This window comes from Lissotriton helveticus, chromosome 1_1 (assembly GCF_964261635.1).
Source record: "Lissotriton helveticus chromosome 1_1, aLisHel1.1, whole genome shotgun sequence".
NCBI classification, from domain to species: domain Eukaryota; kingdom Metazoa; phylum Chordata; class Amphibia; order Caudata; family Salamandridae; genus Lissotriton; species Lissotriton helveticus.
In genome coordinates, this window is record NC_136057.1 from 986,986,817 (window position 1) to 987,004,773 (window position 17,957).

Here is a 17,957-nt window from a genome sequence, read left to right on the forward strand (position 1 = left end):
TAAATTTCCCTAATTTCAGAAATTCGAGTTATGTGAAATTCCTGAAGTTTATGACATTTCGCATTAGGCTATTTTGCATAATTTTTGCATACAGAAAGTTTGTTTGCACAGAAAATACCTAGCATTTTTGCTCGAATCACACTTCGGGTAACAGTTGGGCTATTGTCTGTGAGATGCAAACTCTAAAGGCACATCCATAAAGTAGAAACAAATCATTTTCCGATTATCATAAACGTGTTTTTGACGAAAATCCAACACTACTTTGGTGCTGGCCAGTTAACATTGACCTAACACTAGCCCAGTTTCACACCCTATTCGTAATATTTTCTCTTACAGTAACTTCAGATTCATCTTTAACATTGCCTCCAACGCTAACCCTAAAAAATGATGGTGACCCTAACACTACTCCTTGGTCTAACCCCTAAATTTTCATGAATTCCAATGTTCCCTAATGCTGACCTGACCCAAGCCCTATATCAAATATTTACTGTGTCCCCTAATCCTAATCAATATTCTAGCATTAACACTAATCCTATACCCAACCCTAGCCTCTAACCCCACTGTGCTGTAATTAAAAGTCAAACTTTTCCGTACTTTAGTTTTTCAAACCTTTGACATTGCAATTTTTGTATTCAAACATTAGTCTTTCAAATGTATTTGATGAGCTCTACACACCACGTGTATGTATTCTTCAGCACACACAATACATCTTGAATCACAATGGAAATGCTATAAGCTGGTACGTCACTCACAGCAGAACACGCTTCTCTACACTGTTCACCAATAAAAAATGGGAAATTATTTCAGATATCAAACTCATTCAACCCTAAGGGCCTTATTAAGAGTTTGGTGGGTGGATATTCCATAACAAGCATGACGGTTATCTCATGTCCCTTATTAAAAGTGCTGTAGAATATAAAACACTTGTGACAGTGTAGACCAGATAACCATCACATTTTTGAAGGATTAACCCATCTACCCAACTCCAAACCAGCCCTTGGTTTCTTTATACTGTTTGAAAAACATACTGCCAATTTTGAGAGGGATTTGGTGGCAAGCTGGCACTTTGACAATCAGTTTATTTCAGATAGGTCAAAAAACAAACCATCGCTTAAGAGTGACCTTTGGTCTCCATTCACTTAATTGTAATCATTTTCAATATCACAGGACTTGATGCCACAATTTCTCCAATACCAGTTTCATGGCACTATCACACAGTTTAAAGGAGTTTATCAACTGCTTCAGAATGAAGGACTGCACTGATCCTACAAATTCTCATATTTGTGAGTCTCAAAATATGACTGAGACATTTGTTAGCAAAACTGAATAAGCCATCCATAAATGATAGGATATGCTCACCCGAGGCAAATATTTGAGCCATCCAGCATCGACATTATGCAGACTTCAGAAACTCAAAATCTGGCTTCTTCTCTAAAGCAATGCTTCCTCCTCAGGGGGATACCAAACATTCCTGGGACTCCATAGCATGAAAAGAACAGTCATATGGACTCACCTCTCCACCCAGTTCTTGTAGCTGGGAATGTCCTTGGCGTAGAGCAGCTTGTTGGAGGGCGAGTCTTTGCCCAGACGGTGTTCGGAGGTAGAACATGAGTCCATGAAGGTCTGAGCTACCACCGAGAGGCAGGCATCCGTGATGCTGTTCTTGTGGATGTCAAAGACAAACTGTGGGTTTTTGATAACATTTACCCAGAACCTTAGTGGTAAGCTAGGACGAGAAAAGCAAACCTTGTTTACTAACAGAAACACATCCAAACTAAAAAGCAACAACAAAATGAATTCCCATTCTGGTTTGCATGCCCCATTCAAAACAAATGCTCCAGACAAGATAAATCCATGCCAGAATTTCGGGTTAACGCTTATCTTGTAAATTAGTTCTACTCAGATTAATTATATCTAAATGTATATTTCTGGATATCCTAAAAATCCGGCATAAATCCAGCCCTTCTAAACATACATTGGACACCACTTCTCTCGATGATCCCCATCCTATCGTCACACCTACTAGACGATTGATGATAACCTGCATTGTATTCAATGCCTCAAACAGAGCAACTGCACCACCTTTAACCACAGCCCTGGATCACACCCTGTGTTTTGCTCCTCCTACCAACTGGCATCCTTGTTTTGGTAACTGGGTCCATGGAGTGGGGAGAAGGTCTGAGTTGAAATATTGTGCATGGGGTGTGGCAGCAGCAGGTTGATTCACGTCCAAGGTCAGGCTGGCCGTAGTGGGCTTTGGGTGTTTACCCGGAGGCTGTGGAAGGGTGTGGCCGATTTTGTAGTGGTGGGGGGGGCGATTTTGTTACTGGGGGGCGGTTCTGCAGCACTGCTGCAATATCGGCCCCCAGTAACAACAGCAAAAAGGGGGCTGGTCCGTCAACATTGCCAAGGCTGCTTTGGGCTCCCAGTCCGACCCTGTTCACGTCCATGACTTGCACAATATGTTAATACACATCATGTCATGAACAGGGCAGACAGGCTGACACCTAGAGTAAAGGGTTCAAAATGAGCAGACTCAGGCAAGGCTACAATTATTGGACAGCCCATAATTCCGAGGGTCTTCGAGAAAGTCAAGGGTGAGCTATCATAGTGTGGGTTAACACGTCGAGATGGCATTTTCTCCGTAAAAACCTGATTTCCATTTCAGACTCATTGATTCCTCCTTCAATGTGTTAATTTCCATCTATTCCACGTCTCCACTGGTGTAACACTCCACGGGGCAGCAAAGGGCTCTGTTTGCATGAAGACCCCTGAGTCTTTGATCTGCTCCGGATGGTGCAAGCCTTCACCCGCCCCCTCAACGCTACTGAGAGACAGATCATGGCAGCGCCGCTCAGCCCTCACCCCCACGCGCGCACCCCTGTGCACCAAGAGGCTTTCAGCTAATGAAACATTAGCATGTTATTAACATTATCTGTGCTTTTAATCTGCGGCTGATTGCAGCCACTCAGACTAAATGAGCAGGAGGTTTATTTAAGGGGGTGCTTGGAGGGCGAGACATGAACTCTTTGCAATCAGATTAAATGAACTCCAAGTCAATTCATAAACTCCTTCAGCATTGCCAGTCTAGTTCTGATCCCAAGCTGATGCAGAGAGAGACGTGGGTTCGAGTGATACGACAACTATTTCTAAAAGGGTGCCATTCCTCACCCTCCTCTTCCCTTCTTTTCTTCCTCTTCACTGTCCTCCTTTTTCCCACATCTTTCTCATCGCCAGTTTCTCTTTAACTTCCACTGTCTTACTCACTCGCCGACTCCCTCTTTCAGTAAGTGAATGAGCTTCTGGCAGAGTGCACCACCTTTTGGGCACAGTGTACCTTGAGAGCGGATCATGTTTGACCAAGACCCTGGGTCACTCACGGCGTCTCTGTATTCTCGGAACAGGAACAGCAAGAGCAGCACCAAGGTCAACTTTCTCTCCTCCGCAAGGTCAATTTACCAAAACCACAGGGGTAGTGGAAGTAATATCATGCTGCCTTTGACCCTGATGGTGTCACAGGAAGTGATATCATAGGCCCTTTGACCCTGGTGACATCATACGGAGTGACACTGAATGCTCATTGACCCTAACATCCTGTTCTTCTTACACAGGACTTTTCCTATTTGAGTGTGGTGTTTGATGCTAGGGGTAGTCTGGGCCCCTGCAGACATAAAACCTCACAAAGGTTTTCCAATCCTGCGGGCTATATTTACAACTTAACCTTAAGCATCGGCAAAAAACCTGTGGCCCCTCTTCTGGAAGTCTTTAGGAGCAAATGTTTACTGATTCCTACCTATGGGGCTGACATTTGCGGTTTTTCGAACACCACCGTCTTTCAGGCGGAAGAAAATAGGGTCTTGCGACGTATCTTGTGCCACATACATTGTCCACCAGGAGTTGGGGTTTGAGTATGTTAAGTGCGGTGTTAAACTGGCCCCTCTGGGGTTATAGTGCAGTATACGGGCAACTTTACACACAGGTTTTAATAGGAAGGTGATGTCTGACTGTCTAGCCTGCGACAAATGCCTGGCCATACCCTGGTACATTATGTTAAGCAGGACTTGACTATTCTGGTGAGACCGGAGCTCTTTTCTTCCCTCTCTGTTATTATTAAGGCTGACACTACCTGGGTAAAAAAAAAAAGCATTTCTTGCAAGGAGAATGTGGCTTAGAGAGGTTGCGCAATTAGCCAAATACTCTGTCAGGGAGTATGGGCCTCTGCAGGCTACCGCCAATATGGAGCCATATGTATCTTGAGTGGATGCCACCTGAGGCAGACTTATTTTAACCAGATTTAGACTTGGAATCATAAGGTGGCATCTGAGTTTTCCTTTGTGCCAGTTTGACCCAGTTAATCTGTTCTTGTGATGAGTCTTCGCCCCAGAGTTTTCTTCATTTTACCTTTTTTGTTAATTATATCTGGTACTCCCCAAAAGGTTTTTAATACCTTTAATTCGAGTCTGTGGTATTAGGTGATGCACTAAGGCCCTGCTTTATTTGCAAGGGTTAATGTCTTCCACACTTTGTATTTCTATTTGTTCCTTCTTAAAGGGTGCTATTGCCAGGAGAAAAGAGATGCTGCTTTAACAGTTTGATCCTGCCTGCTTGATCTGTTTATAGGAGGACTGTGGGGCACTGTGCCCCGTGGAGGGATTTTCCCTTAATTTGTTTGACTCTGATTGTGTTTTTAATGATTCTTCTATTATTTTATTTGCTGCTATAAAATTTGCTTCATTAAGGTGAACATGAGATGTGTTTTTAATAATGTATTTTATGTTTGTAATATGTTTTTATGGCTGTGCCTCACCGCCAAAATAAAGTTTTATCTGATCTATCTGAACATCACTAAAATAGGCAGTAGAAGCGTATTATTTAAAGTGCTTGAACCAGTGAAAGTGTAGAAGCAAAGGGTATATAAAAATCGAATTATTATTATTCTCAGTCGGCTTCCTTCCATCCTCCATCAGTCTTTCCTCCACTCCTTATCCTTCTTACCCCAACCCCTCCACCTTCTTCATTCAGCACCTCTCATTTCTTTCCTTACCCGGACACCGTCTTCAGTTACTTATTCTTCTTGTCAGGCTTTATTTATTAACTCCACCGCTGTTTTCCCTCCCTTTCTACTTTCCATCACTTCTTTGTGTTTTCTCTTCTAACCTCTCCACACTCCCTCTCCTTCCACAGATCCTGTGTTTCTCTTTTACTCCTCTGTGTTCTTTTCCCTTGTGTATTTCTCTCTTGGTACCCCCTTTCCCTGTAACATCTCTCAATTTCTTTGCCTTAGTCCTCCTTCTCATTTTCCAGGCCTTTACATTTCACGCTCCATTTCTTCACCACACCTTTTTCTCTGTGTAAAACTTGCTTTTGTTCTTTTCTATCATACCAGTCCCATTTGCTTTTCCAGTAACAAATCCTGTCCCCTGTGTTGCCAACTATGCACTGATTGTGCATTTTTTCCCACTCCTGTGCCTAGGGCCAGCATTTAAGAGACCACCTGTACCTCTCAGTACAGTTGAGGGTAAACAGAGTGCCCGGGATCAACCAATCATCAAAGCAGTATATATCCAGATCCTTGCACCTATAGCTTTCTCAGCCTGACGTCTGAATCCGAGGTTGCTCGTCTCCAACGTTTCAAAAAAGCAGTACAGAGGGAAGGGAGTTTCACCATGAAGATGCTAGATAAATGTGGACTAATGGAATATTAATGGAATGACAGGCATTTAATGTGATATCTGGTACAACGGCCTATTGTGGCTCTTTACTATTGATGTACCTGTCTATATCTATCATTTTCTTCATTCAACCCTATCTACAGTGCTCCGATACCCTTGGGTCAAGTGCGCACTTTATAGAACACTCTAAATAAAAAGAAATACATATAAGCAAAATTAGCTAGGGTTTTAGCATTTGAACCTAATAGGCTCCCAATCCACTAAGAACCTGCACCTACTTTCTAAGATCATGTTTGGGCTATCTGGGACCTGTGATTCTTAAAGGTGTCTTGCTAGGTAACACCTGGGGTGATCTGGCCTCATTGTCACAGTTGCAATTTGCAACTGGTGCAATTTCAAGCCTTTCCTCCCATGAGGCGTTGCTCCTTTCTGGGGCTCAAGAGCGTATTGCAAAGCAAAATGTCTCTGTTTTTTCCTATGTCTGGCAATCTGCAAATGACGTCCATGCACCTCTGCTGAGCTCACAACCTACAATCCTGCTGTAAAAGTTCAGAAGGAGCTTCCATAGAAACACACATACGTCTATGCACTACGCGGTAAGACATGACATATGATTTACATAATGACAGGCTTCGGTGTTGACAACCCATGACGCAGGGGGCTGTTGAGGGAACAAGAATTGCCATCAAACTAACAACTAAAGGTAGCCATTCTACTAACCCTCATATGAGGTAGCACCTGATCCTCTTGACAGCTGCAGAATATGTGATTCAAGCCCTCAATTTGGTCAGCCTACATTACACACAGTCTTATGTGGGCAATGCACAGAAAGATTGGTAGTTTAAAAGCTCAACATATGCTCCTTCGAAATGGGGGAAACATGGACATCTATAAAATGGAGGAATGATGTCAGCTTTATTTTGAAACTGACAGAAGTCGGAATTTAATCTACTATGTTGACCGACGCTGATATAATCACATAGTTTAAAGTGCTCTCTTGTGCATAACACTAGTAAAAAATAAACAATGTTTGAGTTCTGTTCAACACATGGACATATTATGACCAGTAGTGGGGAAATACTGCAATTATGTTCTACTGGATTGGACCAGATGTGGCCAAGGTGAAAGCCTCTTCTTGAGAGTGGTCACTGGATGGCAGGGACCGTGCATCTTTCTTCCACAATTAGAAGTCTCCATTAGTGTCTATCTCTTACACTGGAGGTACACTTAGGCCCCTCATTATGTATTCACCAACAAGAGTCAGATGCGGTAATTCTACCACCCAAGGATTAGATTTTCAGGAGGAAAATAATCACAAGTAACAGGCAGTAACAATATTACCGTATTCTTTTTGGAGACAGATGCGGTAATTTTACCACCCAAGGTTTAGATTTTCAGGAGGAAAATAATCACAAGTAACAGGCAGTAACAATATTACCGTATCCTTTTTGGAGACAGATGCGGTAATTTTACCACCCAAGGTTTAGATTTTCAGGAGGAAAATAATCACAAGTAACAGGCAGTAACAATATTACCGTATTCTTTTTGGAGACAGATGCGGTAATTTTACCACCCAAGGTTTAGATTTTCAGGAGGAAAATAATCACAAGTAACAGGCAGTAACAATATTACCGTATCCTTTTTGGAGACAGATGCGGTAATTTTACCACCCAAGGTTTAGATTTTCAGGAGGAAAATAATCACAAGTAACAGGAAGTAACAATATTACCGTATCCTTTTTGGAGATTGCGGGGTTTGTTATGGAGTAAAATTATATTTTCTAAGCAGTTCTACTGCTGAACTTTCAACCTTTATTCACAGCTCTAAATGAGCACCTCACAACCCAAAATGAATCTTTCGGGACTAAATACTGAGGCACGTGCTCTGCTCTACTGATTACCAATGTCCATCACAGGTGACTTCTGAATATTCATGAATTTACCAATGAATATACATGAATTTGCCAATCATACACCTTTACAAGAGGCTGTTACAGCCAATATGAGAGTTAAGCACCTGTCCATTGAAGCGAATACTCCGCAATCAGATGCACCAGGGACACTTAAGCCCTATGTAAATGAACTGGATTAGAACGTCATGACTGGTGCTTGTCACCCCATCAATATACAAGGTTTTTCCACTGCTCAACAACAATATCACTTTACCTATTGCTTACATCACGCATCAGCCTACTCCAACAGCTTCCAATTTGACCTTCGAGCTTGTGCCAGAATAAGTGACAAGAATACTTTCGATACATGAGCTATAATTGACAAGTTTAGTGTTATGTTCTTGCAAGCGGATTCAATGAACGTCCTTCAGATTATGGATTCTCCATTTTTTTCAGAGAAGTTGCATTACACACCCACGTTAATATGCAATGTGGCAGATTCAGAAACAGCGTGAAGGTGATCACCTCACACCAATTGACCTTAGATTTTGATGTATTGATAATCTTAAGTGTTCAATAAATATCTGGGTGGCAGTGTTGCTGTGAACCAAAGAAATGCTTAAGGAATTTATGGAATCTATATCTATGCGTGTGGGATACACTTTTCTGATAATAAGTGAATGAGAACAGAATGTGGGACCCATAGTCGCTGAGGACGTTTACATGTGATTGCCAGATGACTAATCAAAAAGTGGTGGTATAAGAACATTATATCTCATTAACAAGGGCTGCTGATGTTTGCAAGAAATGATGATGCAGGTGCAAAATCAGTCACTGACTGAAAAGGTATTTCATTTGGAAGAAAATCTCCAGGCCACAGAACTCCCCCGGTTAAGTTGTGGTACAGGGACACAGTAGAGTGGGTGGAAGGGTAGCAGACGGAATGATAAACTGCAGGAGGACCTTGAGGTCTGGGCATCGCTTCTGATGGCATTTCAGGATACGGAGGAAGATGGGTGACCCCTCAGTTCACAGGCACAGGAACCTCCTGATGGCACACACCGCATGGCGATGTAGAGTGGGGAACTGAGTGGAATTGATGAGTAAGCTGTGGAAGGGAGGTCACATGAAGGGTAGCAGATGGAATGATAAACTGCAGGAGGACCTTGAGGTCTGGGCATCGCTGCTGATGCCATTTCAGGATACGGAGGAAGATGGGTGACCCCACAGTTCACAGGCACAGGAGTCTCCTGATGGCACACACCGCATGGAGATGTAGAGTGAGGAACTGAGTGAGATGGATGCATAAGCCGTGGAAGGGAGGCCACAACGTGAGGAGAGGAAGAGCATACTGAATGGCCATTAAGAGGTCTCTGGTATATCCACGATTACAGGCAATGAATGCAGCCTGCGATGCACTCATGGGGGGAGGGGATTTTGATTTAGCACGGAATACTGGGATTTAAAACAAGTGAATACTGAGCTGTTGTGATTGCAATTGCTTTATTATTGCTGGCTTACAAATGTAAGTATCAGTGAAAATGGTCAATGCAAATATATTGAAATAAAAACAAAAGCATAGAGAAAACCTCTAGGGAGCACAGGCCCATCTATTGATGCAGGAAATGAATGTTTCAATCAGTGCCTGATTGTTAAAATTAATTTTCAATTGGTGAGGAATGGGTGGCTAAAATAAAAAAAATTGTTGGATTCAATGGTAATGTTTGTCCAATGGGTTCTTCCATAGTTACAAATAATTTAACATTAGAAGGCATAACCAAGTTACTGAAGAGTAGTCTTTACTGTGGATTAGAAAGTCACTATATCCAGCTGCGGCCGGCACAGGTAAGCGAGGTAAGGAGGGGTGGGGAGTGGCAGGGGGGAAAGTCGACAGACGACGGAATTTGTATTATTAATTTTCTAATTATACCTATCTCGTTGTCTGTTGACTGTCTCCCCTCTAATCCCTCCCGTTTCTCAGGTATTACTTTAGAAGAACAGCTGCACCAGAAAAATTTTGACCACTCCTAAAATATTTGATTGCTCTGAACTACTCACCAGTTGCTTTTCCACGTGTGTCGAACATGAGGGTCATGAATACTGTGCTTGTCCGCCTGCTCATCCAAGAAATCGAACATGTATTTAATGGCCAGTGGCAGGGCACTCCCACGGTGCGCCGTGCTGAATATTGTCTCAAAGAGGTCATCCACAAACTTCTGTAGAGTACCCTGTAGGGGAAGAAACAAGGCACACACTGTTGAAGCATATCAGAATCTGAGAGCTAGGATTGTCACAGTGAAGTTAGTAGCATCTCAATAAAAGTCTATAATTAAAAATATTATACAGCTGTCAGTGTCAGCTATTATATATTTTTATTTTTTTGTGACTACAATGTGCATTCAGTGTCCTCTTATAAACTCATTAATTGGGCTGCAAAATAATGTTTATGATTTAAAAAAACAAAAAAAAATGTATTTCCATACAACTTGATGGACAAATCCACTAGAACGGTGGGAACAAATAACCAATTAGTGATCTGTTAAAACTGGATTTTCTGGTTGAAATTGTAGCCAGAAAGATTGGCTAACATTTTAGACCAAACAGTTGTTGGTTAATTTTGAAAATCAGACAGCTAACAATAAAGAACATAATATAATTACACAATACAAAATTTGGCAAAGTGATGAAAACTGATATCCACATATTCTTTTACTAATTATTGAAATGACTTTATATTTTCCGAAAGAAAAAAGATTCCAAGCTTTGCACTTCATGCATATATCTTGCACAAGGAGCACAACCACAACTTGTTTTGTGAGCCTATTACAAATTATCTGATATATACAAATCCTCCTCACAGACACTACTGTCATATACACAAGGATGGATTCTCACAATTTATTCAATTTACAAAAACAGCCTGAACATCTAATTGGAACTACTTCTTATCTCTCACTGTGTTGTGTAGCGGCTTGTGTCCATTCAGAGATGTGAATATTTAAAGTATCCGATTATATCCTACTCTAAAGGAAGCATAGAAGATGATGAGAAGAGCAAACAGAGAACGTGAAGCAAGTTGCAGTAAAGAACTGAGCTGAGGTATGAATTATTTAAGCAGATGGATTATTGGTCCATATATGGATTCTAACGTTTCCCATAAAGGGAGACAAAAACTCAAAGAGGAAGTTTTGCCTCTCAGAAGATGGAGTAATCAGGAAGTGGAGTCTATTCATAGAGGGTGGAGTGAGTCTCAACAGGTGCTATATTTTAATAGTAGGAGCAGATAGCTGACACAGGAAGGGTTCTCTTTTCCTAAAATTGAAGAACTGAATATTGAGGCTCTGAGTATTTGAGTATCGAGACACCAGAATGTCATGGAAAGATATATTGAAGACAAAAATATCATAAGGTAAGTGCATTTAGAGGAATGCTAGATTTACTAGTCCTAACTCCACTTCCATGTACATTGACGATATACATATCAAGGTACAGATATGGGGAATTAGGATATAGAAACGCTATACTTACCTTTCGATATTTTGGATTCATTATTTTGTCTCGATATTTGTATACTTCAATTCTATAGCTTTAACATTCAGGAAGCATAGAATTCCTAGAGGTCGATAAGTGAACTAGATCTAGCTGAAATTATAGGTTTTGAGGAGAATACAACACGATCAGACACAGACATAAAAAATTAAGACAACCATGCCAAGAAGTATTATTATCTAGAAGATAAAAAAGTGAAATGTGATAAAAGTGTCGTCTTTGAAAAAAGGAGTAAGCAGAAACAGAAAGTATATAAAATTTGCAAATGTAGAAGTGAGCTGAAACAGAAATTTCTGACTTTTAGTCAAGGGAGAAGCAGGGTTAGGCACGAGGTATATACTTTTAGTGACAAGGAAAAAGAACCTGAACGGGAAATGTAATAATTTGAAAAAGGAAAAAGGTGAGCTGAGAAAGGAAGGGTTTTTTTTATGGGAGAGGGGGAAGTGACCTACAGAATAGTACCATAAGACCCTCAATGGAAGAACTAGTTCTTTCTGGTAACAGAGAGATATTTTGTCTGGCCTGCCTGCAAGGACAGTCATACTTAAAGTATATCTGCATTGCTAAGGCATGCTTGAGACTCAATGTTATTTCCTTGTACCTTCTTACTTGTTATTACAAAGATGTTAAATGCAGACGTTGGTTACTTTCTCGAGCCCGTCTGAACCCATCTCACAGCCCTGTCAACAAAACTGCTTCAGTGTTCAAAACACACCAAAGTGGCACCAATTCCACATGACAGTGGCTGGAAGTCGCCAATTTGCACCGCCTACTTGGAGCACTTACAGGTTGGAAAGGTAAGCGGAGCAAGCAACTGAGCTGTCAAATATTTCATTTGTCACTGAGCAATGACCGAGAAGATAGAACCAGCCATTTGATAAAATAGCCCATTTATATGGCTGGCTGACACCCACGTTCAGGCACAGCCTGCCATCGAGAGGTCATCTCTCCTGTCAGTCAGCTTTAACCCCATTCATTTGGTTCATTTTCTGTGCTACACCTACATCTGCTCAGTGCTTAACCTTCCTATCTACTGCACTCTATGTTGTGTTCCCTCAATTTTGCCTCCTACATTGTATCCTCAAATCTCTTTCCTCTTGCATTATTCTTGCGATTGTGTTTTAGTAATAAAGTCATCCCTACCTAATACTCTGGCAACTTAATTGAATTAGGTTTACAGAATGGTTATCTGGGTGTGCTATTCCAGGTAGAGGTCAGATCTTGATCGAACAGCAACATCTCAGAATCCCTTGAACACACCAAGACTGCATGAAGCAGAGTTTCCTTTGCATCTTGCTTTACTGCCAGAAGCACTAATCTGTGAGTTAGAGACTCCCCCTTGAAAAATGACGGGATCTGTAGGTCACGTAATCTAATCTCGGCTAATCCTATATTTCTTAACAGTATTGTATATTAGTTGTATACAAGTAAAAAAATTGGTTTCCGTGGGTTGAAGACATAATTAACTTGAAACCTACCTAAATCACACACTTGTAAAAAGCTGTGCTCCTTAGACCGTGGTAATATAACATATACCTTCATGTTTTTTTAATCTAACCAGGAAGTACCATGCTTGAATGTGGCCTAGTTCACTGTTTAATTAGTATGTCACTTAAACCAGACTGAAGTATTATTCTGTGAAGCACTGTGCATGTGTATTTTTATATCGCGTTCTGCGAGCAAAACGGCTCGTTTTTTAACGAACTTTTATTGAACTGTAAAATGGTAGATTTTCACTCTGTAATGCATCCAGCATACCTTTAGAAGATTTGCACGCATTTCCGACAATCTTTCACGGCGCTAGCTGCCGTTTTGGGCTTTAAACCGGGTTCAGGCTTTCTGTACTCGGCGGCTATCTTAAGTTGGGGCTAGAGTGGTGGCAGCGCTCTAGTGCACCATATAAAAGGAGCCCTGAAGCGGCGCTCGCGAGTTTTCTCACTTAAACCAGACTGAAGTATTATTCTGTGAAGCACTGTGCATGTGTATTTTTATATCGCGTTCTGCGAGTAAAACGGCTCGTTTTTTAACAAACTTTTATTGAACTGTAAAATTGTAGATTTTCACTCTGTAATGCATCCAGCATACCTTTAGAAGATTTGCACGCATTTCCGACAATCTTTCACGGCGCTAGCTGCCGTTTTGGGCTTTAAACCGGGTTCAGGCTTTCTGTACTCGGCGGCCATCTTAAGTTGGGGCTAGAGTGGTGGCAGCGCTCTAGTGCACCATATAAAAGGAAACAGTTGTCTCCCGCGCTAGCGGTCGCGTTTGCGGGAGCGCCGTCCCTGCGCCGGAGTCCTGCCTGAGTCAGCCCGTCTGTGCCCGTCCGCGCTAAGGCAGCGCTAGGTGCTAGGCTTACTGTTCGTAATACCTGTAATCAAGGCGGTAAGATGTGCTACTCTAAAGCAGAGTTGCTGGGTCTTCAGCACCTCACCTGTTCTTGTGCAAGACGCAACCCTGCCCACATTTTAAATCCCCTATTACATCCCTCCCAACTCTGCTCCTCTACCAAAACTAAACCCAAACCGCCCCAGGCCCAGGCTCTTAGGCTAGGTCACCTAAATGTTAGATCTCTGCAGAAACATCACTTAGAAATCCACGACCTCCTAAAAGATCACTCCCTTGATGCCCTGTTCATGACCGAGACGTGGCTCCTTGACGATATGGACTCGATCTGCAACTTAGCTGCTCCTACGGGATATACCATACACACTGTGAATAGGAGCACGAGAGGGGGCGGGTTAGCGCTCATAATTAAATCTCATCTTGACTGCCAATTAATTAAAGTGGACATCAAGGGCAGCGAAAGCGCTCGCTTTTCCATCAAAGCCAACCCACAGTTCTGCGCAACCGGCCTTCTGATTTACAGACCCCCTGGCGCAGACGCCCCTTTTATCAACTCACTTTTACAGTATTTGGGTGCTAACATTACCAAAACGGCTAACTTTACGATCCGAGGTGATCTCAATTTACATCTTGATAGAGACACCGAGCCCAAAGTTGCCACTTTTCTTGCGGATCTCGCTGCCTTCCAACTCAATCAACTCGTAAGTGGCCCCACCCACAGAGCGGGACACCTTCTTGATCCCATCTTCTCTAACATTACGAGTGGATCCGCAGGCTCGCCTATTCCTATGACCTGGACAGATCACTATCTAGTAATACTGTCTATCTCCTGTAACTCGAGCCGCGCAGCGGGGCCCACTCCGTCAGTTAAGAAACGGCCATGGAGAAAACTTCGCCTTGACGACTTACACAACCTCCTGGTGTTAAATCCCCCTCCCCCAAGTGAAGACCTGGACGTAGGGTATGACCAGTTTTGCCTCTGGATCACCCAGGCACTTGACACCCTGATCCCTGCCAGATGGACCAAGGTCCGTACCCATACGGCTAGTCCCTGGTACAATTCTGAATTAGCAACTCTGAAAAAGGAATGTAAAAAAGCGGAGAGGGGTTGGAGGAAAAATTACGATGCCAACCTTAAACAGGAGTATGTCTTACTCCAAAAAACTTACCACCGTAAGGTTTGCAGAACGAGAGCGGCATACTATGCAAATGAAATCAGCAATAGCTGTAACACCTCGAAATCTGTCTTTAAAATCCTGAAAGACCTTACTGCAAAAAAAACTGTCATCACTACCACTACTTCCCCTGACCTCTGTAATAATATGGCTAACTTTTTCATTAATAAGATGAAGAAAATCTATGACACTTTCCCAAAACTCCCGCAGTCACCGGCCACTTTGGATCTCACTAGGCCCTCTCTCTCCTCCCTTCCTACACTTGAGAGAGTTTTCAAAAAATCGGCAGAAAAATTAAATCTGGATCCCCGGCGGATCCCCTAAAACCGGATACATTTTGTGAAGCTCACGAACTTATCACAGAACATATTCGGGACATCATCAACTTGTCTCTTTCTACCGCCAGAATTCCTTCTAAATGGAAGCAGGCCTGGGTTTCCCCCATCCTAAAAAAACCCACTTTAGACCCTACGCTTCCGGAGAATTTCAGACCCATTTCCCTGCTTCCCTGGCCTGCCAAAATCATCGAGGCACATGTCAACAACATTCTGACCAATTTCCTTCTCACTAACAACATTCTGGATGACTCCCAACACGGGTTTAGAGCTGGTCATAGCACTGAGACAGCCTTGCTCAGTGTTACAGAGGACCTTCGTACCATTCTTGACACCGGCGGAACAGCAGCACTGGTCCTGTTGGACCTCAGTGCTGCCTTCGATACGGTGTCACATGAGGTCCTTCTGACGAGACTGGAGGAAATTGGAATTACAGGGACAGCTTTGGGATGGTTTAGAGACTTTCTCTGCAACAGGTCCTTCAGAGTCTCCACCCCCCCTTACATCTCTAAGGAGCATAACATTGGACAGGGAGTGCCGCAGGGTTCTTCCCTGAGCCCTACCCTGTTCAATGTCTATGTCCGCCCTCTGGCAGAGGTGGCTAGAAAGAACGGACTAGCACTGGTATCTTATGCCGATGATACCCAGTTGGTGGTGGCTCTTAAGAACAACAGTGGTCTGGAGGCCCATCACTTTAAAAAGACACTTACGGACATCACCAACTGGATGACGGCGAATTTCCTTTAACTGAACGCCGGGAAAACAGAGATACTGCTCCTGGGAAAAAACATCTCGTCCTGGGGAGACAACTGGTGGCCTGAAGTACTAGGCCAACCTCCCGAGCCAAAAGAATGCGTTAAAAATCTGGGAGTCTGGGTGGACTCTGCACTGAAGTTCACTCATCATACTAAAAAAGTGGCTGCCACTTGCTTCGGCATTTTACGTAACATCAGACCTATTCTGAAGTTCTTTGACTGCCGCACGCGCCAGCTAATTGTTCAGGCGACCATTCTTTCTAGACTGGATTATGCCAGCTCTCTCTTACTGGGGGCAAATCTCGCCGAAACCACCAGACTGCAGAGAGTCCAGAACGCGGCAGCCAGGGCCCTGGTAGGTCTCCCCCGCCATTCCTCGGTATCCGGAGCCTTGAAAAAATTGCATTGGCTTCCGGTGGGTAAAAGGATCCAGTTTAAGGCACTGTGTCTAGCTTTTAAAATCCTTAAAACCGCCTCCCCCCCAATGCTGTGCCCCCTCCTGTCAGAATACATTCCGAGGAGGTCGCTCCGCTCAGAGGGACAACACCTCGTGATTATCCCCCGCACCAAACTGGCCAGAGTAGGCGGCCGATCCTTTAGCTTCCTAGCTGCCAAGCTATGGAATAGCCTTCCCGAAGCTATCTGCGGTATGCAGGACCTTTTTGCCTTCAGAAAGGCTGTCAAAACTCATCTCTTCCAATAATTTTTTTCTTCTCTCTGCACCTCCAACTCTCTTCATTCTGTTTGCTTGCAGCGCCGGGACGCCCCTTGGCTGGGGCAGCCGCGCGCTATACAAATCACTATAACATTAACATTAACATTAACATTAACATGTTGCTGCTTCACTATTGCCTTTTTCTTTCATTGCACACTAACACATAATCCAGAATGTCTTTAAGCAAGGAAAAAAGCACAATTTGGGAAAAGGAGTACAAAACATGGTTCTTTGAAATAAGCGGGGCCTGAGGTAGAGAATGGTATATAATAGGTATAGTTGGTGTATATTTAGGGTACCTTGGTAGCAAGTAGTCTTGTTAGGTATATTTCCGACACCATCTTACTACCCCGGTCACCCTCCTTCTGGTCCCCATGTTCGTGGTTCTTCACCAGGTGCCAGACTTTGACCCCACTCTCCAGGTCAGGTGTGATCATTGGGGTGCGGGACCGCAGGCTGTCTGGACTCCCCGTGTACCGGATCATATTCTCTGAAACATAAAGCAAGCATTGTCAGCTAAAGATGGATGTCCACAGTTCATACATATAGCAGGTTGGCTTACTCTTTGGACAAGCTTGGTGAGAACTATCTTCCCTCAGTTGATTTTGACGACACCCTGAAATTGAATGATGGGAAAACATCCCAAACAGCCAATTTAATGTTCTTTTGGAACGTGGTGAACAGAGGCCTCTTTTCAGTCATAAGGTTACATTTAGTGAACGTTGCAGTGTTTTTGGATACTAAAACTAAACTGGTTGAACCATTGAACCAATTCCAGATGTAAATGCTCTGTAAAGGTAAAGCACTGTGATATGGTTTTAATGTGATAAGGAACATACCTGACCCTATATTTGCATTTCTGGTACTAGTCTATTGCTAGAGGGGAAACAGTGTTCCCCTCCAAATAGTACAATGCAAGTTGGTTGACAAGATAGGGATCATCAGCAAAGCAACATCCTTCAGTCCTTTTTTCCAAAAGGCTCCAAGTTACTCCCAAAATACACCATGGTTGCTCACCACTTTCCTACATCAGGAAGCCTAGAAGGCGTGTGCACCCAGAACATCAGTCTTGAGAAGCTACTGACAATCAGCAGGGTAAGGCTCTCCTTGAAGCACACACAGAATGTGTAAGAGCTTATAGATGATACTAGACATCCGATTTAAAACTACTTACATTCTGATTTAAGTAAAACCATAATTCCTTCACTTTTGCAATGGTGAACACTATGAGAAACTTTGGTTGCAGGTAAAAATTCAAACATAAATTTGTGACAGATTATTCTTTTTAGAATTATTTTAGGCAAAAGTAGGTTTTGGAGGTTTTTCGCCAGTAAATTCAACTTTAGTGGGATTTTTGCATCTACTACATTTTGGCGAATCTGAAGAAGCTTAAAAATGTTCACAATGTTGGCAAGGAACAACCTAGCATCCTTAAACTCACTAAAGTATGGCCAAAGAGGGTATAAGGCTATAAGCCTGAAACATGTTTGTGAGTGTTTAGTTAATTAAAATAATGATTGTG

The 17,957-nt window shown here is 42.8% G+C and overlaps 1 protein-coding gene across 1 annotated transcript in view; it reads right to left on the reverse strand.

Moving 5' to 3' along the window:
- Window positions 1-17,957, reverse strand: part of PLXNA4 (plexin A4) — a 1,016,639-nt gene that overhangs the window by 51,655 nt on the left and 947,027 nt on the right. Inside the window, exons 29-31 of the mRNA XM_078677443.1 lie at window positions 16,735-16,925; window positions 9,622-9,791; window positions 1,514-1,726 (exon numbers count right to left, since the gene is read on the reverse strand). Of these exons, the coding sequence (XP_078533569.1) occupies window positions 1,514-1,726; window positions 9,622-9,791; window positions 16,735-16,925 (574 nt within the window). The remainder of the gene's footprint in view (window positions 1-1,513; window positions 1,727-9,621; window positions 9,792-16,734; window positions 16,926-17,957) is intronic.